Below are 27,339 nucleotides of genomic sequence, written 5' to 3'. Positions count from 1 at the left end.
GTCCTAATAACTTTAATTCAAACTAAATTTGATTCACCTTGATAAGATTTTTTTTTGTCTTAAAAACAAATCGTTGACAGTTCCTTAAATATCATTCGTGCACAAGAATCAAACTTGTTTCATTCCTTCTGCTAAATTATTAGAATTAATCAAAATGAACCAGTTAAAAATGACGAAATATTTGTTTCTTATTACCTTCGAATATCTTTGGATTAATCTGTTTATGTCAACTGAATGGTTTAATGTATGAATTAAGGCTAATAGTAAAAGTAGTTTTTTGAGAATTTTTATAAAGACAAAAACATGTTGATGGATTCTATTAATATCTACTTGATCTGGAAGTGGATTTGCATATCTTTAAGTTATTTTTATTTCCTTTCACTTCAAATTGGACAGAATAATAACTGAATGCTCTTCATCATGTATAAAACAGTAGTATTAAGCAGTGATGAGCAACCTTTTATTTTTCGCGGTTTCACACCTTGGTGGTAAGCCAAAATTACACATGGCTTACGGTTCATAGCACTTTTGACGGCACACAGCGGGGGGCAAGCTGATAAATTTTAAGAGATATGAAGTGCCTCATGTTTAATGACAAAATCACCTAATCAAATTTCACTTGAGAATTTTCAGTTCATAAAAGAATCAAATTTCAGATTATTTTCTTTTTTGAACAGCCTCTTACATATGTGCGAATGTGTGAACATGTGTGCTCATGAATTACCGTAGCTAAATACACAATAGTAGCTAATTAAATACACGAATGACTCTCATTCTCATTAATAACAGTGATGAGTATCATTTGATCTTATAAGTCGATCAGTAAAGCTTCAAATAATTTAAAATCTTAAAGATAAGAATCGAAAAAAAATTTAAGCGACATGACATAATAAAGACACAAAAAAATATTCACAATTTCTCTCGTTGGTCAGGTTATAAAATATCATTCTATGACAACATTGCAAATTTACTTTCCGCCTTTTTCTGAGCGACTCGATGAAATATGAGAAATTCATTAAAAAAAAAATAAATACTTCTTCATTAAAATAATTTTCTCACGGCTGTACTCAGCGCGTGTAAGAGTCTCTCTCAAATTTTCTCACATTTTCTCAAAAACATCTTTAAGCATTACGCTCAGTAGAAAATGCAAAAAAAAACTATCTCAGCACTTCATAAAACAGGCCTCTCTGTTTTCATTTTTATTTCGTTGTCGAACGACGATCGTGAAGGTTTAACTTTTATTCCGTTCCGAAGGCATTTCATTCATATTATAGCAAGAAAAAAAGTATATATTTTTTGTGAAACAAGTAATAATAAAAGAGGAACTTAATGTGAAGAAAAAAAAAATATAAAATTTCTTAGAGGAAAAATAAGTGGCAAAAAATATATAAAAAGTAGACTTTTCCGTGCGCGAATGATATCAGTTGATGAATAAAAATAATCATATGCCTGCAAAAAAAATAGAAATTTTTGTGCAAAAGAAAACAAAATTTTCAGTTACTATTGTGTACAGTTAAGTGATATTTGGGTACAAAATGAAAATTAATTTAAATTGGAACTGATAATCCTAAAATTTGTAAAACAAAAATAGCATGATAGATAGCCCGAAATAAAATATTATAATAAATATAGAAAAGAACATTTGAGTGCTAATTGATAAGAATATTATGTCTGAATAACACAAAAAAAGGAAAGAATATTGAAGTGTTTGCGCTTCCGAAAATTTCAGGGCACACAATTGTCCCCGCACACAGACAGATCATCGTCGATCTTCTTGCATTAAACTGGATATTTTGTTGTTTTTGTTGACGAATGAGACTTAGTTAAATACACAATAGCAATAAAGTATAGGTTTTTTGAACACAAACAAGTGGATATACAAGGTGGAAACAAGTTTGATTCTACAATTTCACAGACAAAATAAACACAACAGAAGAATGCTCTTGTCAAGCCATTCCTATCAGCGTAATCATCCGTTAAATATGTATTAATTTGTTTTTCGTAAATAAATTCTGATACACGCGCTGAGGAACAGACAACAAACATTTTTAAATATTTTTTTTTTGTGGTTTTCGGCACAAATTCAAAAAAAAAGGTAAGCTGATTTTTACTTCAAAAGATTCGTTCTAAATCTCTCTTTACAAGTGTCATTCTTAATTTTTTTCTACTATTTGCGAGGTCGTTGCTATCACATACATTTTGGACAGTGATGAATGCTTCTTTTTGTTAGTCAAAAGTGATTTTTTTTTCTTATTAACGAAAATGTTTCTGAAATGGCATAAATTATTTTTTCACCAGTGAAGCTTACAGCTTAGTGCAGTGGTGGGCAACCATCTTCGCGGCACACCTTGGTGTGATTCGACTAGTACCTTACATGCAATACGGATCTTGACATTTTGTGGAATCTTGCCGGCACTCTAGTGTGCCTCGATACACACTCGAGTGGACAAAAATACGTTAGAACTAGTCATCAACTGAATATTACTGACTTATCATCATTTAGTTACAACGTATTTTTGTCCACTTAAAACAGATTGCTCATCACTGTACTAGTGAGTCAGGCTAATAAAATAATACTATACTAGTCTTTTATGCTTATCGTTACAACAGAGATGTTGTAAGAACCGGTCATATTTCTCTCGAAAATTCGTCTCAATTTCCTAGCCATTTTGAGAAAGAAATCAGCTACATTATCAAATTCCTTTCATAGCAAAAAAAAAATTGAGAACTATTTATTGTGAATTTCGTCGCTAATATAAAAAGAGTTGCGGTAGTCAAGTTATTGTGTCTAATATTGTTATTTATGTGTTTCATGATTTAACAATTTGAAGAGACCTAGTCAGAGGCTATTACTACTTAAATTTAGATTGTATTTATACATTACTGGTATTAGTGTTCTAGATATCACGAATTTTCTTTCTGTTCCTTTTTGATGACGATACATTTCCAACTCTGAATATTGCACGACTCAGGATATATAAATGTAATGGCACCTAACCACAAATAGTGTGCCGCAAATCACATAAACTGATATGACGTGGATAGTTCAGCGATAAAGCACTCAAATTCAATTAGAGTTTCCTCTAGGATTGAACCTGAATCGATTGACCGGCAATTGAAGTCCTACGCCACTGTAGCTTTCACGCTGCTACATTTAAATTGTGTCTATGCTATACTTGAACTTTGAAATCTAATCACGTTTATATTTTGCATATTCATCATCACTTCCATATCTATTACATCACAAATTAGAACTTTCATTCGTTATGAGTAATCAGAAACTTTAAATTCTATCCGTTTCTGTTATCATCTTTGTAAGTCGAGTTTAAAAGTGATTTGAATAATTTTGCTGCGAACTATATTGTTACAATCACACACGAACGTGTTCATGATTATATTATTTCAAGCTTCAGGACTTTAATGATAAAAGAGGCTTAACTTAAGAAATTTTTCAAATTTCACGAGATAAAATTTTTGTGTTACTTAATTTTTCCTACAAAAATAGAAAGTGGAATGAAATCGAAAACACTTTTATGTGAAAGATAATTAAACAAGAAGAATCTTTGAATTATTTGAATACAAATTGCAAATATTGTTGCACTTGAATCTCATTTATTGACCTTATTTAACCTCTCTGTCTGAGGATTCGATTTATTTAATAATATAGCATCATTTTTATAAATATAATTTAATTTTCTTTACTATATTACAGTTATCTGTATTATTTATGGGTCAATTACAGAACTCATTTGATACTTTAGGCGATAAAGGCTTCAAACCTTAGCGACACAATGAAAATGGCTCCGCAATGGAGCGATTGACAGCTGTTTAAATGGTACATGAAGTGACTTCCATTTGGTGTTATTAAAAGGAACTTTCTTAATTTGTGTCGCCTTCCCGAACCTAACAAATGAAGAAGTCTCCGCTACGGAGCTTTTAAAACTCACCTATTTTATTAACACAAAATGGAAGCGGTCTCTATGTGGAGGCCAAATAGCGTCCATATGCCTGCCAAACGGATACGACATCCATTTGGTATTAATAAAAAGAGACTTAGCGGAGCCTTCTTAATTTGTGTCACTCGGGAAAGCAATTAATTGAAAATAATGTTTTTGTATGAAATTCAGACGACATAAGGACGACCCAATTTCCTTTCAATAAAATCATCGTATATGAGATCAAAAGTATTATATTTCTGATTTTTTGATTAAGTCAATATAAAACTTAATAATAACATTTACTTTATAAAATTCGGCGCAAAATCGAAAATATGTAGTTAAAGAATATTCAGAGGTATGATAGGCCTCTGATTTTATTGTGATTATAAAAATATATTTCCTGAGAAAAAGAATTAACATTGAACATGATTCGAGACTAGGTAATCAAATATAGGCATTTATATAGCCTAAAAACCTGCTCCATTAAGAAAATCTTAAAAATTTATACAATTTTCAACATACATTTCATGAATTAATAATGCAATATAATCAGTATAAATTCACACTATCATTAATCTTCAAAATCTTTGCAAATATTTTTGTAAGGCGCAAAAATAAATTTTTTAAAACATCAAAACAGAAAATTGAAGTCAAAGAAAATTTTGAAATGTGTCGAAAAAATTGCAAAGTTTCAGCAAAATAAGAAATTATCTCCCGCTGTCTAAAAAGAAATCTCATAGTAAAAATTGCTAATTTGTCTGCATGCTAACGGCTTTATGAGACTTAATATGTATCGAATGATTGCTGGTGTGAACTTTGCTATAACATTCCGTAATTAAATTGGTAGGGGTTATATTAAATAGTTTTTGAATATTTTAATTCTGTCATGACATGACAAATAAGTTGAATGGCTGTAGACAACCACTGGGTGGGCTAGAATTGAAATTTAAAGGAATTTAATAAAGTTTATAAGTAATGATATCATTAAGTTCAGTTTTGCAGAATAAAATTTTATAAGTAATAAAGTAAAAGATTTCAATGCACAAATTTAACACAAATCAAAGTTTGAATGACTTTTTAAAGTTTAAAATTTAAAGTTTATTGTTAAAGTTGTTGATAATTTACAATTTAATAGCAAAATTCACATCATTTTTGAAAAGAAATCGAATATTGCTTCTTTTTGATCTTCCTGAAATCACTGTTGAAATCCATTAAACAAAATTTTCTTTGACAAATATGTATATCCTTCCTTGCATCTATATTAAACTACTACAACTTCAATTCTCAACTATAAATTACCGTGGATGCAATTTTCCTCACGATTTGTATGTTAATATACATTTATGAATTATATTTAGACTTAAACTTCGTTCATTCTGCAACAATGAAATCTTATACTGCAACAATGTATTGAGAGAATGTGGTCACTTCATGGTTGTGATTTATGTGGCATACGGATTTCTCGAAAAACGGCCATTAAAATGAGTTTTCTCCTGAAGTTGTTTTGGCCTTTGTTACTGAAAAACGGTCCATAAGTCTATTAGGTCGGTCTCATGCATGGTACACCCAAACATTAAATATTATGAAATGTAATTGAAGCAAGCCGCCAGAACTTCTGTAAGTCACCGTATACTGTACAATGTCGTGTTTACAAAGTAATGCATTCTTAATTTTGTAAACTCGCTTATATAGTTTTTAATAACAAAGACTTTTTCGTTATCTGGCCTATTACAGCCAAGGGCTCGTCCATTTGTTACGTTCACTTTTTCAACGAAACCTAATAGCTGGCCAAGCTACGTTAAATAATACTCAGTCAGGATTTAAAAATATTCGAATTTTCATGTGAAATATATTCATGAATTTGATAATTTATCAATTTATAATGGAACTAACTTCACAAACTAGCCTTTAAGATATCTTTGATACAATAAATCAGAAGCTAATATCTCTTCCAAAAATCCATATACCACTGGCACATTTCCCGCAAAAGTAAAAACAACAAAAATTATGAATTTTTTAAAGATTATTCGAAAGGCTATACAAAAATAATAGAATGGAGGCAAGTCTAACTCCTTAGCTATGTAAAAGAATTCAAATCACATCCGACTATTAATTCAGCAGCCAAAAAATAAACATCTAGGGTGTGTGATAGTCTACAAGTTTGACAATTTTTCATTACAATAATTTTTAATCTAATTGCCATAACAATAATTTTGTCGCTTTAATATGACACGAATGTTCGCGGCAAGTCAATTGTTTTATTTTCTTTTGTTTCTCTTCATTCTTGCGACAGAGTAGAAGGTTCCTTTCGTGTGATATAATAAAATGAGACGAAAATGTTTTTAAGCAAACATTCCTAATCAATTATTTTGAAACTAGATAATAATCCCGTTAAGCATGTCGGGCGGGAAATTTCTATATCTCGTTATAGGGGTTGAGATTGAGTTTGTCACTTGTCATCTGAGTTTTCTGCCCCTCAGCGGGGCGAAGACAGACGGAGCGGGATAAAGACAGACGATGCGGGATAAAGACAGACGGAGCGGGATAAAGACAGACGGAGCGGGATAAAGACAGACGGAGCGGGATAAAGACAGACGGAGCGGGATAAAGACAGACGGAGCGGGATAAAGACAGACGGAGCGGGATAAAGACAGACGGAGCGGGATAAAGACAGACGGAGCGGGATAAAGACAGACGGAGCGGGATAAAGACAGACGGAGCGGGATAAAGACAGACGGAGCGGGATAAAGACAGACGGAGCGGGATGAAGACAAATGGAGCGGGATGAAGACAAATGGAGCGGGATGAAGACAAATGGAGCGGTATAAAGACAGACCGAGCGGGATAAAGACTGATGGAGCAGGATAAAGACAGACGGAGCAGGGTGAAGACAGACGGAGCGGGATAAAGACAGACGGAGCGGGATAAAGACAGACGGAGCGGGATAAAGACAGACAGAGCGAGATAAAAACAGACAGAGCGGGATAAAGACAGACGGAGCAGGATTAAGACAGACGGAGCAGGATTAAGACAGACGGAGCGGGATAAAGACAGATGGAGCAGGATAAAGACAGACGGAGCAGGGTGAAGACAGACGGAGCGGGATGAAGACAGACGGAGCGGGGTGAAGACAAACGGAGCTGGGTGCCCTCCGCTTAAATATCGGAATGACAGGAAGACAGGAAAACAAAGAGAATAGTGAACTAAATTATATTAGCAATCAAATTCTTGTTTCTTTTTTTGATGCGATCATCAACGCCTAATTAGTTTTATAACTTTTTTTGAGTGTGTATCATCTACGATCGTACGCACGGAATATCATCGTTTCTTTTTTTTTGCTCTCATATTTATGCTATTTTTTTCATCGAAAATATAAAGAAAACAAGTGTGTGAAAAAATGAAATTCAAATAGACTTTATGGTTATATTAATTTTAGACTGTCTGCCGACTATAGACAAATTATGGTTGGCTTCATAAATGAATGACTCTCCTCTTACCAAAACAATTGCGACAATTTTGTGCTTTGAAGCGCTTTATTTTGAGCTCTTGATAAAATAAAAATATTGTGAATTTATTGTTCCAATTATGCGTGTAATAGTCATCAGCATGTGTACACATACAAGCATCGTTAAAGTTCAAAACAAACTCACACAAGCATTTAAATTCCGCAAATAAAAACTTGTAAATCTAAAAATAAGAAATTCGTGAATGAAAAAATAACAAAGAGAATAAAAGAAAATATTTAATTAGATTTATGTGGCAGTTCCTCATCATTTAGAGGACGGCCAGTATTAAAATTGTTCAACTTTTGCGTAATTTAATAATTATTTTTGTCAAGGTCATACATATTTGCATATTTTTGTATGGTCAAGGTCAATTTAGGTGACAAAATCATCAACCTTCAAATTGAGATTAACATGCAATGTCTAAGGCAATTTAGAGATGAATCTATGTGCTTGTTACGCACAAAATAGATCTTATTACTATTTTAATCCAATCACGTTTGCGAACATACTGTAGTGAATGTATCGATTTATTTAAGACTAAGAAGAAGGCAAACTAGAGAGAATTTGCAAGAATTTTCGATACAAAAGGGTGAATAAACTTTGGCTGAATAAAAGCTTCAGCGAGACGCCAGATTTTGGAATTGAGATAAATTTTAGTTGAACATTTTCTGAAATTTTACGTATTTCATGGTTCTGATGTTTATTAGCATTATTATGAAATTAGAGTTGCATGTGAAGATAGTAATTAAGAATCATGAGAGCAGAGGATGTGGGAGTTAGTGCTCTGATGTTTTCTGACACTTTTAATTATAAGTCATTTATATGAACCCATATGAACTACTTTTAACTAAGGAACGTGTCATTTCTGACTAAATTTCCAAATTTAAGCCCTCAAACCATTTATAGTATGTCCCATTGGACAAATGAGTTTAGAACTAGTCATAACTAGTTGATGTCCACTCAGGGAACACGTCCATTCCTTATCTCAAAATTCTAAATCTTATCTCAACTCATTCATTCAAGATTTTGTAAAGAATTTTAAACCTTTTATTTGATTGGATGACCTCTGATCTCCGAATTATAATGACGCAAACGAGCCGCACAACATTCCAGTATCAAAACATCAATCAGTTCATGTATGTGCTCATTTAAATTATGTTTTGCATGACGGATGTTAAACCGAATAATCTTCGTGCTGTTAATTTCCAAAATTCAATTATTGTTCAGCTTTCTTTATTTTTAGAAAATCAAATTGATTTGTATGACTTTGATACTTTAATGGATGATACATGTACTTTTTTGACCATGTTGTATATCGAACGATACATACGAAGAAGACTCACTGACAGAACTTTAAAGGCTTGACTAAAACTTTTTTTATTTTTAACACCTTATTCGTTTCAATCGCTCGAGTTTATCAGTGTTGAGCAACATGTGAGCTAAGGTACACTTATGTACCGCCAAAATTATTTGGATGTCAATTCAGTTTCAGTTTGGACTTATTACAAAGGTGTGCCACGAAAAAAAGGTTTCCTGCCACTGTTACATGTTATTAAAACCCAACTAATTATTTTACATATTAACTCTGACACGAACCTGTTTTACTTAAAGTTTGTCGACCTTAAAGTATCTTCCAGGCATTGTGGATGTTATTTATTGCTTAATTTTCTGTTTTTTATCAGTTAAAAACACATAAATTATTAAGGTACTTCTTTTAACAAGCAAATTCTTAACCTAGTCAATCTGTTCCTCATGATTCCACAAACTCAACTTGCTTTTCCTGTATTTACAATTGTACTGCTAACAGTCCGTAGAAATTCTAATTTTCTGGCATCATGAACAAGCCATTCTTTATTAAATTTAAATTTTTTTGTTGTTTTGAACATTTAATGTCAGATTAACCAGTTTAAATTCCTTAATTCAAATGGACTTTTTACTTTCATAACAAAAAACAGCGAATTCGCCTGCAAATCTATTAAGTTATGCAAATGACTAATGACAAATTTGAAAATTTTGCTATGTAGACCCACTTAGACTTTAATTCCTGTATTTTGCATATTTATTTATAGAATAAATAAAGAATTTACGCGTTTAATTTATTTATATACTTACAAGTGCTTAGCGCAACTTGAGTGGTAGAATTTCAATGATTAAATCTTGTTACTGATCCTTGCAAAATTATTTATTAGGAATGTAAAAGGAATTCAAAATTGCTTAATTTATTTTGATCAAACTCGACAAGTTCCGTGATTTTATTAATTAGAGTCTTTGCTGATTTTTTTGTCCCGCACCAATCTTTTGGATATTTTGCGTTGTAGCATTTCATAACACATCAACAAGATTTATTGATATATTATTTTTAACGGTCAAAAATTTGAATTTTGGTAAACAATAACAATATAAAAGAAAATTGATTTGTAAAATTTTCTACTTTCTATTGAATTTTGTTAGCTTAAAAGCATTGGATATGCTTTATTATACACCAATCCAACTAGCTACAGATAAACAACAAACCATCTTGTGATATTTGTGTAAAAAATTTAAATTCAAATTTACAAATTTTATTGTTTACATTAGTGTAACATGTTCCATGTGGTCGTAAATGGTCGAGTAAGCTTTGTATGAGAATATATGTATATTTTGCCCATAAAATTTCAATACCAGTTTTGACAGCGACTAGCAAAGATGAGAAAGGCTATAAAATAAATTTAAGCAAAATATTCCGAAAAATTAATGTTAATTAATTAGATATCATCATACCATTGTGCTTCTCTGTCTTCATATTGTTTGTTTTCTTATGGTTCAGCTATCTGAATATTAATTTAGTGATTCATAAATATTGCCGAAATTGGATGAAGTGGCAATAAAAGTTCACAGTGCATTTTTTTTGTCATGTCTGATTCGTCAGAATTTTTGGACATTATTGACGGGTTAATGCATATAGCTTCTTAATGTCAAGGTTCCTTCCAAATGTTGCGACCATCCTCTTTATACAAAATTACTATAAATACTTTTGAATTATAAAATTTTGCGACTCATCCTAAGAAACAGCAAGAGTTAATCAAGTAAATTGAGTAATTATTTTTACTATTAAAGCTGGCAGACGTACACAGTTGAGCATGTGGTAAACAAAGAATTGTTTTGAGCGTGAATGAGTTTTATTTTAAGAACAAAACAATGATTTAATTCATTTTACACCGGAAATATTAAAAATTCTTCAAAATTTCTCGAGACGAAATGATTATAATGCGAATTCGCTTCAGATTTGGTAAAGATTAACATATTCTTTTACAGCTTTATTAAGTCTTAGTCTTGTTTATGATCACAACTTAACAGTTGGTACTTACTTGCTTATTTCGCTGTTTGTACTGTTCAATTGTAATCCATGGCCCCCCTCATATGACGTCTAAACCTGGCTCTATCGTTAGCTTCTGTTTGACAGCTGTTTCGACAGCTTCCTTCCAAGAGTTCATTGGTCATCCACAAGCTTACATTTAGTACTGTACACAAAAGCTTATTGAGGAAGAAAATTAAATGTGGAGGAAATTTAATTTTCAAAACTTTGCAATTAAATCTGAAAATTTAATGCATTTACAACGTGAAAACTTCCAGTTCAAACTAATAAATTCTGTCGATTACAAATTTTTGCCTGATAGTGATAACGAATTTCCTGTAACATTTTTTGTGGCAGCTACAATGTTGTATTTTAAATTATTATTTTTCAAAGCCTTCTTGAGTAAATTTGTCGAAAACATTCTCTGTCGACAAATCGACAGCAAATGTCTTTCCATTTCTCTTAGCTCAATTGACAGTGGATATTTTTGGAAGGAATTTGTAAAGAAAAAGTAAATCCTTTTGAATTGCGTCTATGTCTAGACATTGAGGGTTTTTATTAATTCAAATAAACAAGATACATTTTTAGGTCGTTAGAATGTTATTATACATTGCATACTCTAATTTTCTTGGAATATTACATTATCCTGCACTATATCTAATGAACTACATATAATTTTCAACATTCCTAACCTAAATATGATGCATAATTCATTTAATGTGTACATCAAATCATATTGAATTGTTGGAACTTCCCATCATTTCTTAAAATTCATGAATTTCTTGAATTGTCACAAGTCTTGTGAGGATAAGAGTGCCTGGTAAGGTTTACAACCTACCATCTCTGAACTCAATATGGGCAATGAAAGTTTCTGATACTTAGTTGGATAATCAGGCTGCAAATGAACTCTTCTGGATTGATAAAACGTAAACCTGTTGGACATAATAAATCTCTCAACACCTGAGGAATTTTCGTAGCTATTTTTTTGTTACTGAAAGTATTTAAAATCCATAAATTTTTCCTTCCATTCCATTCGTTCGGAAGTGATCAAATTTAAGAAACACATCCTGGGGGCACATATGTATAAAAGATAAATTCATTCTATGTCTCCGAATATCAACTTTTTACGCTCTTTCGTGTGATTAAAAAGTTGTTTTTTTTGTGTGGCTGTTTGTTTTTTAAAAAAAATTTCAAGGTCATCCTCACATACTGAAATGAATGAATATACATAGAAAGGGTAACCGAATTTCGATACACACTAAATGTCACTTCGGTCAATTTGTGTAGCCTAAACTGTTTCTGTCGTAAAATTTTTGCAATAAATTTTCATAAAGAATTTAGTCAAGGATGTGTAGGAAGTACTTTGATCCAAATAACTTTAGACTTTAATGTGAATTTTTGAATTTTAGGTCGGATTGTTGGAATCAATTTAGTTTTGAGTCATTTAAGCTTGAATTTAGATCTAGCTACAAACCTGCACAGTCACGAATAAAGAGACATTTTGCGCCTTAGTCTCTTCTGCATGACAAACTCTCTTTTTATAAACGACAAAAAAAACGACGAATTATTACATACTAGGAACGATTGATAACAGCTGGTTTTTGCAATAATGGCGCCATTTGTCAAGTTCAATGTGCTCTATTATCATGCAAGTAGGTACAAACTACACAACTTCAACATCCAAAAAAATTCATACATTCAAATACTTTGTGCTTAGTCATTTTTAAAGAACAATATTTATTATTACGATAACAGCCACTTTTCACGACTTAGTGATGTTTTGGGGAATTCGGACGAAAAACAAAGTTGCTGTAATTACCATGAAGTTGTATGTGTCGCTAGATCAAATATTGAGGTGCAAAAAAATGAATTTCCAAAAATCGAGTTTTTTTGCATTTAATGATGTCTAACGTTCAAACTTTGCAGCTATTTTTAGCTAGACTGTATAATTTTGTACTAATTTGAGGACTTTATCGTCAGGAGATAAAGATATTTAAGACAATGCTGGTCAAAAGATTCTTTCGAAGAGATTCGATATTTATGATGAAGATGGACAAAAAAAGCTTATTCATTCCTTTGATACCCGATCGGTACATATTGAAATGTTGCCATCATAGTGTACTTAGAGCTAAAGTTCGTACAAAACTGCAGGCTTGTAGCTTTGGACGAACTACAATGATATGGAGTCGAGTCGAATTGATTCGACTTTTTCATACAAAATCCGAATCGACTTCGATCTCTGCTTTGAACCAAGTTGCATCAAATTGTCAAATTTAAATGTTTCCCCCAAGCGGCTGCTTCTTCCTCGTCCCAGTATACTGCCACCTCGTCACCATTATGGCAGCATTTCAATCTATGCCGATCGGGATAGTTGTTGTCAAATTCAAATATCTTATCCAATCAATGGATATAAAATTCTGGAGAATCAATAATGTGTAATCCAATACTGTCAAGACATGCAAAATATTTTCATGAATGCAATTTGTTAATCAAAACATATTTGGCACTTTTTGTAGTTTGTCATAAATTATTACAAATCAATTACAAATTTAAACCGCAAAATGCACATAAATAAGGTCACGAAATTTTCTATTGAACATCAACTTTATAGACCTCTGCCTCTCCTCCTCCGAAATTAAAAAAAATTGCTTAGTCTGAAGTGTAAAAAATTTCAACCCACTTTCCCCCCCACTAATAACGATTCGCAATAAATGAATGACTCCTTACCCCATCTGGAACTAAAATATTCAACAGTTTTTTTGCATCTTTTAGTTTCATCCCGTTTTATCTTTCCTGAGTATTTTCTAAACACATTTTATATTGTCTGATTATGTCAAAGTCGAATGACATTAAAGTCTTAGTTCCATTTGATGATTAATGCACTGTCTGAATCGTCAATTCCAAAATTTTATTTCCTTTGACTTTTTCCAAAAAAAAAAATGACTTCCTTGTCTGGGCATTTGATGCATGATTAATATAATCCATGTTTTGTCATGAGGTTGTATCCATTAAGCAACAAGAAGAATTAAATGCGACATCAGACCATCTTAAAACCGGATTCAACAGATTACAATGAAATCAGCATTAGGCAGGTCAGGAGCTTATTCAGAGAGGGTTTTTGAGGGTCAACCATTCTGACTATGCTTCTGAAACCGGAGCTTTCACAGATTACCAGCATTGTACCTAACGGGATATCAATAATATGCCCTACGGGATATCCATAATTAGTCACTCAATTAACAAGTCCTTCAATATAATCTACATCGAAAAAAACTGAGAATCATTGTCCAAAATTAAAACTGTAGCAAAACACTGATGTCATTCATTTATATCCACAACTGTTGATCACATATGTATTGTTTTAATTACGTGTTTATTCATCTGTACCATTTTTATGGTCTTAGATGGATTCGAAGTCATTATGACAAATCATGCAAATGTTTGCTCTCCATTTAACAATGTGCAATAATCATAAAATTCTTTATTAAATCTCAGTCGACTTATGCAATTTTGCAATAAAGTATCAAATTTTATGGCTACGTCGATAAATTTACACCATTTATCTTTATTTTGTTGTTGAATTCATCAACAAATACAAAAATAAACATTAAAACGTAGTAAACCACACATATATAAAGCCACAAAATCATGTGGGCTATGATGCTATAAAAGTTGTTGTCTATGACTCTTCAAAATACGCAAATACAGTTCCATCTTAAAAATATTAAAAAACATGTTTACAGAATTAATTTGATATGTTTTAGTCAACATTTTGCTTCTGAGTTGGAACTTTCTTTGTTTGTGAATTTTTATGACTCATTTTATGATCTGCCAGGTGGATATAGCGCGATATAGACGTTTTCCAATATTGTTGGTTTGAGATTTGAATTCGAAATAAATAGAGTTAGCTTTGAAAATTCAAAAATTTGAATTATGCATCTCTAAATTCTTAATCCATTGTTTGAAATGATTCAACAAGTTATTTAACGACTTAAATATTAAACAGCTGTTAAATATGACACTTTTATGAATTTTACCTCACTTATCAATTCTGATGATTCTATTGATTATGCAGTTCTGTCATCAAATTCATAAAAGATTCAAATTAAAATTTTTATTGTTATGATTCAATTTGATATAAAGATTTCTTATGAATGAACAAGAATCCAGTCTGCTATTTTTATCAAAATCTATCTATACTTGGAATCTAGTGGTAGAATTACCATATTAGAAAATTTGTTTGGTAAGGTCATGATTCTCGTCAAAAATGCTTCACGTTTATTTTTAGACATCTAAACTTTTTCTTCCTATTGCATAAAAATATTTAATAATTTTATATTTCATAACTTTTTTTTATTTTCTTCTCATCCACAGCTGATTAAATATTTTTCTCGTAAAGCAGTCAGGATACATGATAGATAAATATGAACAAAATTTCAGTAATAATAATTTGTTTTACATTATCTATAATAACGGTATTCGCTGAGCTTCAGCCATTCAGCTACAAATGTAACAAAATTAATTTGTTCGAGCGCGGTAAGTCTGAATTTTTATTTTATATTTTTTTCAATAATTTTTATTATCAGTTTTGAACTTTTTTTTAATTGCTTTTTAGACTTCTTTATGTGTTCATTTTTCAATAAAAAATTGACGTATTATTGCATTCTAAATGGAAGTAGACTGTAAAATGTTGCAATGTATATAAAACAATCGTCACTAATAAAAAAAATATATTAATATTTTGTAGTCTCAAGGATTTTTTTGCACTGATTTATTTGCAAACTTCCATTGGAAAATTTCTTTCATGTTCATTTGAAAACCAAGGGAAAGCCTACCTTGATCGATATAAATTCAAATTTTGAAGAAGAAAAAAGTTTGTTTACACTTCAAAAATTCAAATTGAAAAATCCTAAAATTCCACTTATTTACGAAATTTAACAATAATTTACTTTGATTAGAGGATTTATCATCAATCATTTGATGATTTTGTTATGGATACAAGCTTTAATTATGAAAAATTAACAATTTTTGATTTCCAAATAAAATCAATTTCGAACTTTTCGAACTGAATATTTGAATTTCTTTCGAACTTTCGAATTTCTTTCCTTTTTCGAAAAATAAGAACTTTTCACAACTTGGTTTCAAAAATAAACTTTTTACGACTTTGACTTGAAGAAGCGCAATATTTTACGTCATCGTATAACAGCTCATAAATTTAAGAGATTGTGAAATGTTCGTGATTATTTAGGAAAACATGAAATTAATGAAGTTTAAAGGGGGAACATAAACAAATTTAAAATGTTACTTAGTTGGCTAGTTTATACGTTTAAGGCAGTGGTGGGCAACCTGTGTGCTGTGGTATACTAATGCTGTTTGAAAATGTCATGAATCGTATCTCGTGTGCAGTTTTGATCTAAGTTTACCACAAAGGTATGTCGAATAAAATGAAAGGTTGCCCACCACTGATCTAAGGCGTTGATTTCAAAGTAACAGTAGCACTTGTGACAGGCAAGTTCAATGTTCAAATAAATAAGCATTAAATATTTTGCAAAACAGTTATTTGATTTTTAACAAGCCACCACAAATCGAGAATCAGTTGTTTATTACACATAATCAGTATCTTAAATTAAACGGTATTGCCGCACATCTTCATTAGTTATTGACTTAATAAAAGTGGAGCTACCCATATTTACTTCTCGTTTTCCGGATCGACAAACAATGATTATTTACATCAATTTGCGTGTGCGTGATGCAGCGTCAATGAGAAAATGCGATTGTACACATTTGTTACAACTTGTTTAAAATAAGATTATGAGACTCATTGATGATTGTAATTTACAATGAATTATGGATCGCATGCACAGTCATACACTGTTGCAACAGATGCAATTACCTAGATTGTACTGATGTGTGATACTTAGACTTTCTTTATAGAATTATTGATTTATTTGTTCATTTTCAAACAGAATTTTAAATGTAAATTGCACCTAATTGCAAACAGAAGTGGAATTAACCCAATCAACAGCACTTCTGTAAATATTTTCGTAAAGTCTGAGTATCGTTCAACGTAAGTTTTACGTCGAAATTTACACAGATGTGATGATAAAGCAAAAGCAAAAGCTAATGTTGATAGGTCAATGGAAGTGAATGATTAACGCGCATTTGTCATAACATTTGTTAAATTGTAATACTCGTTTAGTTCCGATTAAGATCTTTTAGAAAAACTTTGCAAAAATAAGTAAACAGGAAGAATGAGACAGTAAACAATATTTTCGCGACAAATACTGGATTTGAATAGCAGTTTGCATTCAACGAAGGATATTCCAATCGCATAGATCGTCGACCTCAAGATACAGAATATTTCTACTGCAGTCACTTCTTCTCGCTTAAAAATAAATAAGCATGACTATTGAATCTAAAATGTATTCAAATTACAATTGTTACAGCCAAAAATAAGCATATAGAGTCATAAAATCAAAAATGCAAATATTGGCTATTTTTAATAGAAAAAGAGTTAATTCAGCAAAATTTTAGTGCCATTGAACTCATAAATAGATGAAATCAATTTTAATCATTTTATAGCTGTTGAAATCTTAAAAACTTGCGAAATATCAAATTTTATGGATGATAAAACAGCTAATCCATACGTTGTGACGAAAATTCATTCATATTGACACATTTGTTTTGTTTGTTTATAAAATGAAACGAAAATTGTTTTATAACACGTGCTGGATATCTTTTTTCGTAAAGTAGATAAGGTTCCATACTCGAATGCAATATTACGATGCAATTAATGTCTTTACAATTTTAGTTGGAATTTGTAAAAACAAATTTGATTGATTACATAATCATTTCCTGTCTCTGTCATTCCACAGATGCGTCTTTTCCTTCAATCACTAATCTCGATTCAGTAAATCTTCGAACAACACGTCGTGTAACACATCAGCTTGTTTCACGAATATTTGCTATATTCCTGAAAGATGTAATGAACTACGATCAACCAATTTACCTTGAAAATATTGATGAAGATTTGGAATCAAGTCAAAGCTTAAATGATATTGATAAATTGACTGATAAGGAACTGGAATGGTACAGCCTTTATGATGTATCAAACTTTCACGATAGAAGTGCATCAATTAATTTAGAGATATGGCGGACACCAGATCATCAACAAATGTTCCCGAGTACCGTCATTGAGGCAAATTCATTATCTGAAAATGACATTGCACGTTTTGGCCTTTACATACCAAAAGAATTAAAAGCAAGTGCCAAATTTTCATACAACAATTTCATAACATCTGATGGAAGTTACAAAAGGACTGAATTATATTTTCGACTAACTGAAGAGTCGGCATTTTTGGATACAATCAAAAAAGAATCACGCATTCATTTGCCATCAAAAAATATTAATCATGGACTTTATGTTCCTGATCATTGCATTTCGGATTCCGAGCCATGCGCAACAGTCCTCACTTCACATTATTATGATACCAAATTTTTCATAAGACACATTGAAACCTTAAAACTTAAGATGAAGGTATACTTTTTAGGAGATAATTTGAAACAGTCAATACGAAAGTTAGTCAATATCATTAAAACAAGTAGAAATTTAAGTTCATCGAAGAAAATAGACAAATTATTTATGGTGCTTCATTGGACACCATCAGAGATTATTGATGGAAATGACCAATTTGAGGAAGTAACGATGCCAAAATGTGAACTTTATAAGAATGCAAATATTAGTTGTAAATTTGAAGCTAACTCAATTGCTGTATTCTTTAATGAAATTATATCGAAAGAGAGTGAGGACCTGAAAGGTATTTTGAGGTGAGTGATGTTTTTGTAACGGTTAAAATTTGAATTTTGTACTAGATTTGTTCTATTACTTTAGATCAGTTTTCATTCAATCACAACAAGCTTAAAATTAATTAAATTGGATTTTTTATAGCAATTTAAGAAATTAAGCCTTAACTAATCGATTCACAGCATTCTAAAATATCATTCTTCTCTTTCATTGCAGCAACTTCAAATTTGATTCATTAAAACCATTAATAAAACTATACGAAAAGGAATATGCAAAAATTGAAAAAATTCGCAACATGAATTTACTATCCACTGATCTTAAAGGAAGTACAAATGAAGATACAACAATTGATGATATTTTAAATAGAATAGCATGCACATGGTTAGGTAACAATAAGCAAGTTTACGGTACGTCGCCTGATCAACGTTGGTACAATTCAGTGCCTGATATAGAAATACAGATTGGTGGCATTTATCCAGTACAGAATTCTGGTCAAGAGTATAATGGAATACAAGCAGCATTAGATATGGCAAGAAGTGACTTTGAAGAGAATTCAGATGTAAAGAGTCTGTTTCCAAATTACAGTATAAAAATAATGAGTATTGCATCTGAATGTAAACCTGATTTAGTCTTACGTAAATTTATCAGTTTCTACTCTCATCGACAAAATTTAATTGGAGTTTTGGGACCAGCTTGTAGTGAAGCTATTGAGCCAATTGCAGCAATATCAAAACATTACAAATTGAGTGCCATTACATATAGCGCAGAAGGAATTTCATTTGAAAATCGTGATAATTTTCCATATTTCTACAGAACTATTGGCGAAAACAGGCAGTAAGTAAACAAAAATAACAATCGATTACATTCAATGACAGTTCATTGGAACTAGGCTAATTATTGTAATACGATGAAGTGAAGCTTGATTACAGCATAATTTGATTTATTTAATCGCTTCTAGGTATGAAGATGTTTATTTCAAACTATTCAAGCAACTTGGATGGCAGAGAGCTGCAGCCATCACAGAAGATGGACAAAAATATACAGAATACATAACACGAATGGAACATAATGATACAATCAAAATATTAAGTAATAAGAAGTTTCCGCGTGAAAATGACGAAAGGAAGCAAGCAGAGAGATTCGAAAAGGTAATAATTGCTTATTAATATCCATAAAATTTTATTAACGAATTTTTAAACATTTAGGATCTTAAAGATTTAAGAGATAATTATCATGCACGTATCATTATCAGCGATATTCACGACCATACAATAATGAAAACATTGATGTGCACAGCAAGCAAATTAAAGGTATGAAGGACATAATTTGAGTACTTAACATATCAATTTCATATTTCTGTGCGACTGCACTTGAATACAACAGCAAGGCTATAATTTATAATCAGATATTGAATACCATGTCCTATAATTTGAGAAGTACTGACGTGAAATAAACAGTCTCAAAATTAATTTATCTTGACAAGTTTAACAGAATATCAGATTCAATTAATTTTTTAATTACTGGAGCTGCTTTGACAACTTTGCCGATGCACGTTTAGTGAAGAACTTAATTATCTGTCATGAAGTTAAAGGGGGGTTGCTTGCAATTTGTTTTCAAAATTAAAGTAATGATTTTAATGTGTAGATGTGTCATAATTATAGTAATTGATGAGTAGTTTGTGATCTTAATTAGAATAGCACATGTCGGTTAATCGATTAATTGATCCAAAATCCGACACCTGTGGTGGCTAAGGTTTCCCGAATCTCGGTCTCGACATATTCCCGGGAAATCTCGGTTTCGGTCTCGACATCAGGTACCCTTATGGGTGACTAGTAAGGTGTCATATTTAAGTCGAATCAGAGCCACGGCCAACTAAGTTCGGACTTTTGATCGATCAACCGATGTATGATATTCGACTAAAGATCAACAATCAGCACAAAAACTATAGCTTTCTAGACAATCCTTCAAAATAACAATAACTTTACCAAAATAATGAAATTCCTGGAAATTGCAAAATAAGAATAAAGTGCTTAGGTACGGACAATAACAATAACTGATTGCGCCAATGAAATTGAATTTCTTTGACGTAAATTAAATTTTACTACACACTTTTATAAAGCTAAGGAAATTGCTAAATTGCAAAATAATTCATTTGAGATTTTTGTTTTTCTTTCTATAATTTTAAATTTACAAATTCCGATGCAAATCAACAAAAATAATATAGATGACTTTACAACACGGGTTCGTCTGGTTTCTGCCAGTTTATGGTGAGTCCAAAGTTTTGAAATTTTATAACAATTTATTAATGCTCAAAATTCTATGCAGTGTCACTAAAAATGAACGAATCAAGCGTAATGGAAAACAATTCATCATGTACAGCTAGTGAATTAAGGGAAGCATTAAATGGACATTTTGCACTATCCTATGCAGCATTTGGAAGCGATGATGATCGTTTACCTACAAATGTAACCGTTAAATCCTGGAAGGAGGAATACAAAATGAGAAGAAATATTTCGAATTTATCGCCGTCAGATTATGCACCTTACGTATACGATGCAATTTGGGTTTACGCAAAAGCAATAATGCAGCTTATTAAAGAAGGTATCCGATGGTTTTTTATAGCTTTACATAAACTTTAGGTGTTTATAACCAGATTAAAATTTTAATTGATTTAATTTCACAATTTTTATAGACGAGATGGGCAAGAATGCAACAAAATACTGGTATATGAAGAATTTGGACAAAGATCTGACAATGTCTCGACTTGAACAAATCCTTAATGAGACAAGCTTTCAAGGAGTATCAGGAAAAATTGAATTTAATTCTGCTGGATCGAGATACACAAATGTTAGCGTCCTTCAATGGCAAGACAACAATTTTAAGGTTGTTGGTTCTTATTCGCCAATTATTATCGACAAGTCATCAACTGACGGTCAATTTAATTGGAACAATGAAGTTCGTTGGGGTCCAAATGGCTTTCCAGATGATGGAAAAGAAACTTGTGCCTTAATGTTCCTTGCGAATGCATTTAATACTGAGTGTAACGCAATTAATACAGCCGTAATAGTTATTTTATGCATTTTAATTGTTTTTGCGTGCTCCGGCTTCTCTTTCCTATTTTGGAAGCACAAATATGCGAAAAAACTTGAAGAATCTGCACAAATCATGATGAATTACGGACGTGTCGTGAATGGAATTGAATTATCAAAATGGGAAATTCCTCGTGAAAATGTCATAATTAATCGTCGAATTGGTGAGGGAGCATTTGGCACCGTCTATGGTGGTGAAGCATTAATCAATGAAGATGATGGATGGCGACCAGTTGCAATTAAAACATTAAAAGCTGGAAGTACGCCAGAAAATCGACTCGATTTTTTAGCAGAATCTGAAATAATGAAACGATTCGATCACAAGAATATCGTTAAGCTACTAGCTGTATGTTTACAAAAAGAACCACTCTATAGCGTGATGGAATTTATGCTGTATGGCGATTTAAAAACTTATTTATTATCACGTAGACATTTAGTCGACGATCGAGTAAATGAGGACACAAATGATATTAGTCAGAAGCGATTGACACTCATGGCACTTGATGTCGCTCGCGGACTCAGTTATCTCGCAAGTTTGAGCTTCGTTCATCGAGATATTGCATGTCGAAATTGTTTAATAAATGCACAGCGAATTGTAAAAATTGGGTATGCCTTAATTTTTTGATTATTCCATACTTTATTAATTTGATGCTTTAACAGTGACTTTGGAATGGCTCGTTCAACGTGTGAAAATGACTATTATCGTTTTACGAGGAAAGGAATGCTCCCAATTCGTTGGATGGCTCCAGAGTCTATAGATGTAAGTTGATGAAATTCTGAACTTTATTACACCTGGATTTAATTTTGCATAATTTTATTAGGGAGGTGTGTTCTCGCACGCATCTGACGTTTGGTCATTCGGCGTTTTCCTTTATGAGGTCAGTCAACTTTTACAGTTAATTACAGTTTGTTTTGTTATTCATATGTTAATTTATTTTAATAGGTTGTCACATTAGGTGGATTCCCATACCAAGGGCTAAACAACAATCAAGTTTTTGTATGTCAAAGATATTTGATATAGAAAAAACATACATACTAATTATTTCTATTTTTCTGTATACAGGAACTGGTCAAATCAGGTGAATCAATAAAAATACCAGCACAATCGAAGCCGCCACTTAAAGCATTGATGTCATCGTGTTTCAATATTGATCCAAAGAAGCGGCCAGGTGCTTCAACCATAGTTGAATTCATAACAAATTATCCACGAATGTTGGCACCATGCATGAGTGACATACCGAAACCGAATTTGGATGAGCAAGTAAATCTCATCGATAGTGACATAAATGAAGATTTCGATTTTGATCCATTGATGGAGAATCGTGAACGGTCGCATACTCCAGCTGTTACAATAGACTTTCTTAGACCTTCAGCTTCATCGTCAGCATTACAGAATCAGATTAGAAATCATGAATTTGATTATCTTGACATGAAACCACCAAAACGTATGAATGGAATGTATAACTTCACTCCAGACTTAACAGCAACACTGCCTAGCGGCAACTATTATAATCCGATCCAGCCACTACTAAATAGTCCAAGATCTACAGAAATATCAAAAAGTACACTTAGTTTAATGAAATATGTGCCGATGTGTTTCAATAAAAACAAGAATCGATCATCGCCCGAAGAATGTACGAGTGCATTATGAGTGATCAAGAACTTCAATTATTTTTCTCCTGTGGAGGAAAAATACAAATAATTTTTATATTTGAAAGACCTTGAAATTTATGAGATTTTTCACATCTCAAGCAATTCTTTTTTATCTCATTGTATTTATAATTTTTGTTACTTTATTTTTAAGCGATTTACCAAGTAAAATTTATTATTTTTGTTTGGATATTCGCACAAACATTGCAAAGCTCTCATATAAAAATATACATTTTATATTGTTTTCTTGCCATTTAGATATATAAGTAGAAACATTTTCTTTTTGTAAAAGGATGTTACCTAGAATAGATGACTAAAGCGCATTTTTTGGGGTTGGCATCCCTAGCAGGCAAAGAGACCGCTTTTAGGTACCGTAGTGGTATTTCTGTACCATGAAAGCATGTTCTTTGTCTGTTAAGGGATGTGAAGGAATTCATTAATATTGACATGCTGATTATGGACCGTATGGACATTATGTAATGCTAGAAGGGACAATTTTTGACCTATTTTAAATCATTTTATGCCTTAAAATGCAATGAGCATGCACATAAGTTTTCCATAATATCCATACGATCTATAAAGACACGAACCGATGAAACAGACAATCCGGAAGGCAGACGACGCAGACATGACCGAAAATCCGACTCCCTGCCGACTTAACCATAGCTCTAAGCCGGTTTTCATCAAATATGGCTTGAAGTCAGAGCTAGTCTGGCACTGGTTTTTTGGCTATTTCTAGGTCATATGCTTTCCGGCTCTGTAATGAAATTGAGGTTAAGAAAGAAATTTGAACCTCCTTAAAAGCTACAATCATCCAGTCATACAAAGAGTAACAAAAAATAATAATTTATTCACCAAATTCGACTTGAGAAAAACACATACAAGATTACTGCATTTATTCAAATGAGAATATGAGAATCTGACTTTTTTCTTTTGAACGGTGATGATAGCATGTTTTTGGGGACTCTATAATAAGTGCAAAAAAATAAAAAGAAATCTACACACACACCAAAACATCATATGATTGACAAACAAAAAAATTATCTTATAGAAATGATAATAATTTGTAACTAAATTATTCGCAATACAAGAAAATGCAACAATCCACTATGGGCCCAAAATGGCAAAGGTTGTCAAAAATTCAGGTTATGTATGGATGTTGTAGTGCTTGAGGAGTAGTGTACGGGAAAAAAAGAAATTTTGTCCAAAACTGCTGTGTGCCTGACTTATGGCCAAAAAACGATTTTTGGTACCTGCCATTATTTGTTGGCGTGCTTCAATACATGGACCAATTTTTTCAAACTTTTTTATTTATTAGATATATATAGAACCTACAAAATAGCATTTGCATAATTTAGGTTCCACTGTATATCCAAAAAAGTTAAAAATATGTCAAAAAATGCGATTTTTTACATTTCATGCTCTCATGGAGCTAAATGCACTATGGGATAAAAAATATATATGCATTTGATAGAACCTATTTATATCTAAAAATCATAGATAGATTGTAATTTAATTGGATGTACTACAAAAGCATGAAATAACTTTAAAGCCAAAAATTTTCGGTTTTTTGTGATTTTTTGACCTTTAACCCCATTTTTCCCTACAAAATAGAGTCGTGCTGTTTGAGCTGAACACTGATTATTATAGGACTAATATTGTACTAATATTATGTGAAAATTTCAATATGGGACCCCGAGCTTTTTTGGGGGTCCAAAGGTACCCCCCTCAAAAATGGGGTTCTCAAAACTCAATGTTAATGTTTAACAAATAATTTAAAAATACTTTTAAACTACATTTAAACAAATTTTAAGTAGTTCCAAACTGTTCAAACAATCGAAATACTCATGGCTTTCATAGATTTGTAGTTTTTGAGTTTTAGACATATTTTCACGAGCTCAAATGGCAATACATATATAAATTGTTTATTTTTTCATAAAGTACTAACAATATCCTATCCAACAATATATAAAATGTCATACATAAGGTCAATTCAGTCAAAAAATGTGAAAAATGTTCAAAATTTTACGTTTTTTGAAAATCATCCTTCACATTTATGCTTATAAATGCTGTTAATCTTAAGTATATGCATTGAATTTGGTATTTTTGTAGACATTAGAGTAGGATTAAGGTAATAAAAAGGAAATCAAAGTCCAAAAATAGCTTAATGTAAGAAAGGACAAAGTCCAATTTATCAAATTTTGACTGCCTTTACTCAGTGCAGGGAGCATCTAAATTTTATTTTTTGTAATATTTTTTATAGATCTATACTAGAACTAATAAAATATGTACACAAAAATCATTTTCCGTGACTATCTAGAACAAATTCGTCCATTGAAAATCCTTAAAAATAGCTGTTTTTAGAATAAATTTGCTAACTCGATTTTTACAATTAGCAACGAAAAATTACTTTTGTGAATATTTTTTATTAGTTCTAGTATAGATCTATAGAAAATATTACAAAAAGTAAAATTTGGATGCTCCTGCACTGAGTAGTCAAAATTTGATAAATTGGACTTTGTCCTTTCTTACATTAAGCTATTTTTGGACTTTGATTTCCTTTTTATTACAATCCTACTCTAATGTCTACAAAAATACCAAATTCAATGCATATACTTAAGATTAACAGCATTTATAAGCATAAATGTGAAGGATGATTTTCAAAAAACGTAAAATTTTGAACATTTTTCACATTTTTTGACTGAATTGACCTTATGTATGACATTTTATATATTGTTGGATAGGATATTGTTAGTACTTTATGAAAAAATAAACAATTTATATATGTATTGCCATTTGAGTCCAAAAAACCTCGTGAAAATATGTCTAAAACTCAAAAACTTACAAATCTATGAAATGGCTAACATGAGTAGTTTCGATTGTTTAGAACAGTTTGGAACTACTTAAAATTTGTTTAAATGTAGTTTAAAAGTATTTTTAAATTATTTGTTAAACATCCGGTTAAGAAAAGTAACATTGAGTTTTGAGAGACCCCCATTTTTGGGGGGCAACCTTTGGACCCCCAAAAATGAGCTAGGGGGGTCCCATATTGAAATTTTTTTTCACATAATATTAGTACAATATTAGTCCTATAATAATCAGTGTTCAGCTCAAACAGCACGACTCTATTTTGTAGGGAAAAATGGGGTTAAAGGTCAAAAAATCACAAAAAACCGAAAATTTTTGGCTTTAAAGTTATTTCATGCTTTTGTAGTACATCCAATTAAATTACAATCTATCTATGATTTTTAGATATAAATAGGTTCTATCAAATGCATATATATTTTTTATCCCATAGTGCATTATAGCTCCATGAGAGCATGAAATGTAAAAAAAATCGCATTTTTTGACATATTTTTAACTTTTTTGGATATACAGTGGAACCTAAATTATGCAAATGTGTTGCTATTTTGTAGGTTCTATATATATCTAATAAATAAAAAAGTTTGAAAAAAATTGGTCCATGTATTGAAGCACGCCAACAATTTTTATAATGGCAGGTACCAAAAATCGTTTTTTGGCCATAAGTCAGGCACACAGCAGTTTTGGACAAAATTTCTTTTTTTCCCGTACACTACTCCTCAAGCACTACAACATCCATACATAACCTGAATTTTTGACAACCTTTGCCATTTTGGGCCCATAGTGCAATCAAAAAGACTGAATATTACTGATAGAGATTTGTCATTGCATATAACTAGACATAAAATAAATTTAAATTATTTATTGTTTGTGAAATGTTATTTTTCTCTGAGATATGTAACACTGAATATACAAAATAAATATGTCATGATAAATCATGAGAATAAGAAGTATTTGGATGGCATTTTTACTGGCATGCGAAGATGATCTATCCTTTAATTTTGAAACTTCTTAGTCATCCATTTTTGTGCTTATTGATTTTTTTTCGTCGCCAAATGACAGCTTTAGATTTATAATATGAAGTTAATGTCGAGGATGACTTCAAAGCCAATAAATGTCATGCATATTTCACTGCTATCCATATTTGGACAACTTA

At 31.5% G+C, this 27,339-nt stretch overlaps 1 protein-coding gene across 1 annotated transcript; it reads left to right on the top strand.

Moving 5' to 3' along the window:
• Positions 1–1,202: 1,202 nt before the first annotated feature.
• On the top strand, positions 1,203–24,426 carry LOC139100572 (uncharacterized). Its single transcript, XM_070653207.1, has 13 exons — positions 1,203–2,093; positions 15,152–15,314; positions 17,654–18,605; positions 18,799–19,416; positions 19,541–19,730; positions 19,788–19,892; positions 20,807–20,849; positions 20,908–21,183; positions 21,275–22,277; positions 22,332–22,431; positions 22,493–22,549; positions 22,615–22,668; positions 22,735–24,426. Exons 2-13 carry the CDS (start codon positions 15,203–15,205, stop codon positions 23,320–23,322), a joined length of 4,098 nt encoding a protein of 1,365 aa, XP_070509308.1. The 5' UTR covers positions 1,203–2,093; positions 15,152–15,202; the 3' UTR covers positions 23,323–24,426.
• The last annotated feature ends 2,913 nt before the right edge of the window (positions 24,427–27,339 follow it).

Source organism: Chironomus tepperi, unplaced genomic scaffold (assembly GCF_022539635.2).
Source record: "Chironomus tepperi strain 1889 unplaced genomic scaffold, CSIRO-AGI_Ctep_v1 contig_67, whole genome shotgun sequence".
In the NCBI taxonomy this organism is placed as follows: domain Eukaryota; kingdom Metazoa; phylum Arthropoda; class Insecta; order Diptera; family Chironomidae; genus Chironomus; species Chironomus tepperi.
The sequence above is the reverse complement of the archived record's forward strand: the minus strand, read 5'-3'. Positions and strand labels throughout refer to the sequence as shown.

Coding starts and splice junctions, on each gene's coding strand:
- LOC139100572 (XM_070653207.1), top strand. CDS start 15,203: ATGAACAAAATTTCAGTAATAATAATTTGTTTTACATTATCTATAATA. Junction 19,893..20,806: donor GCACAGCAAGCAAATTAAAG/GTATGAAGGACA, acceptor AAAATAATATAG/ATGACTTTACAACACGGGTT. Junction 22,669..22,734: donor TAAACAACAATCAAGTTTTT/GTATGTCAAAGA, acceptor TTCTGTATACAG/GAACTGGTCAAATCAGGTGA.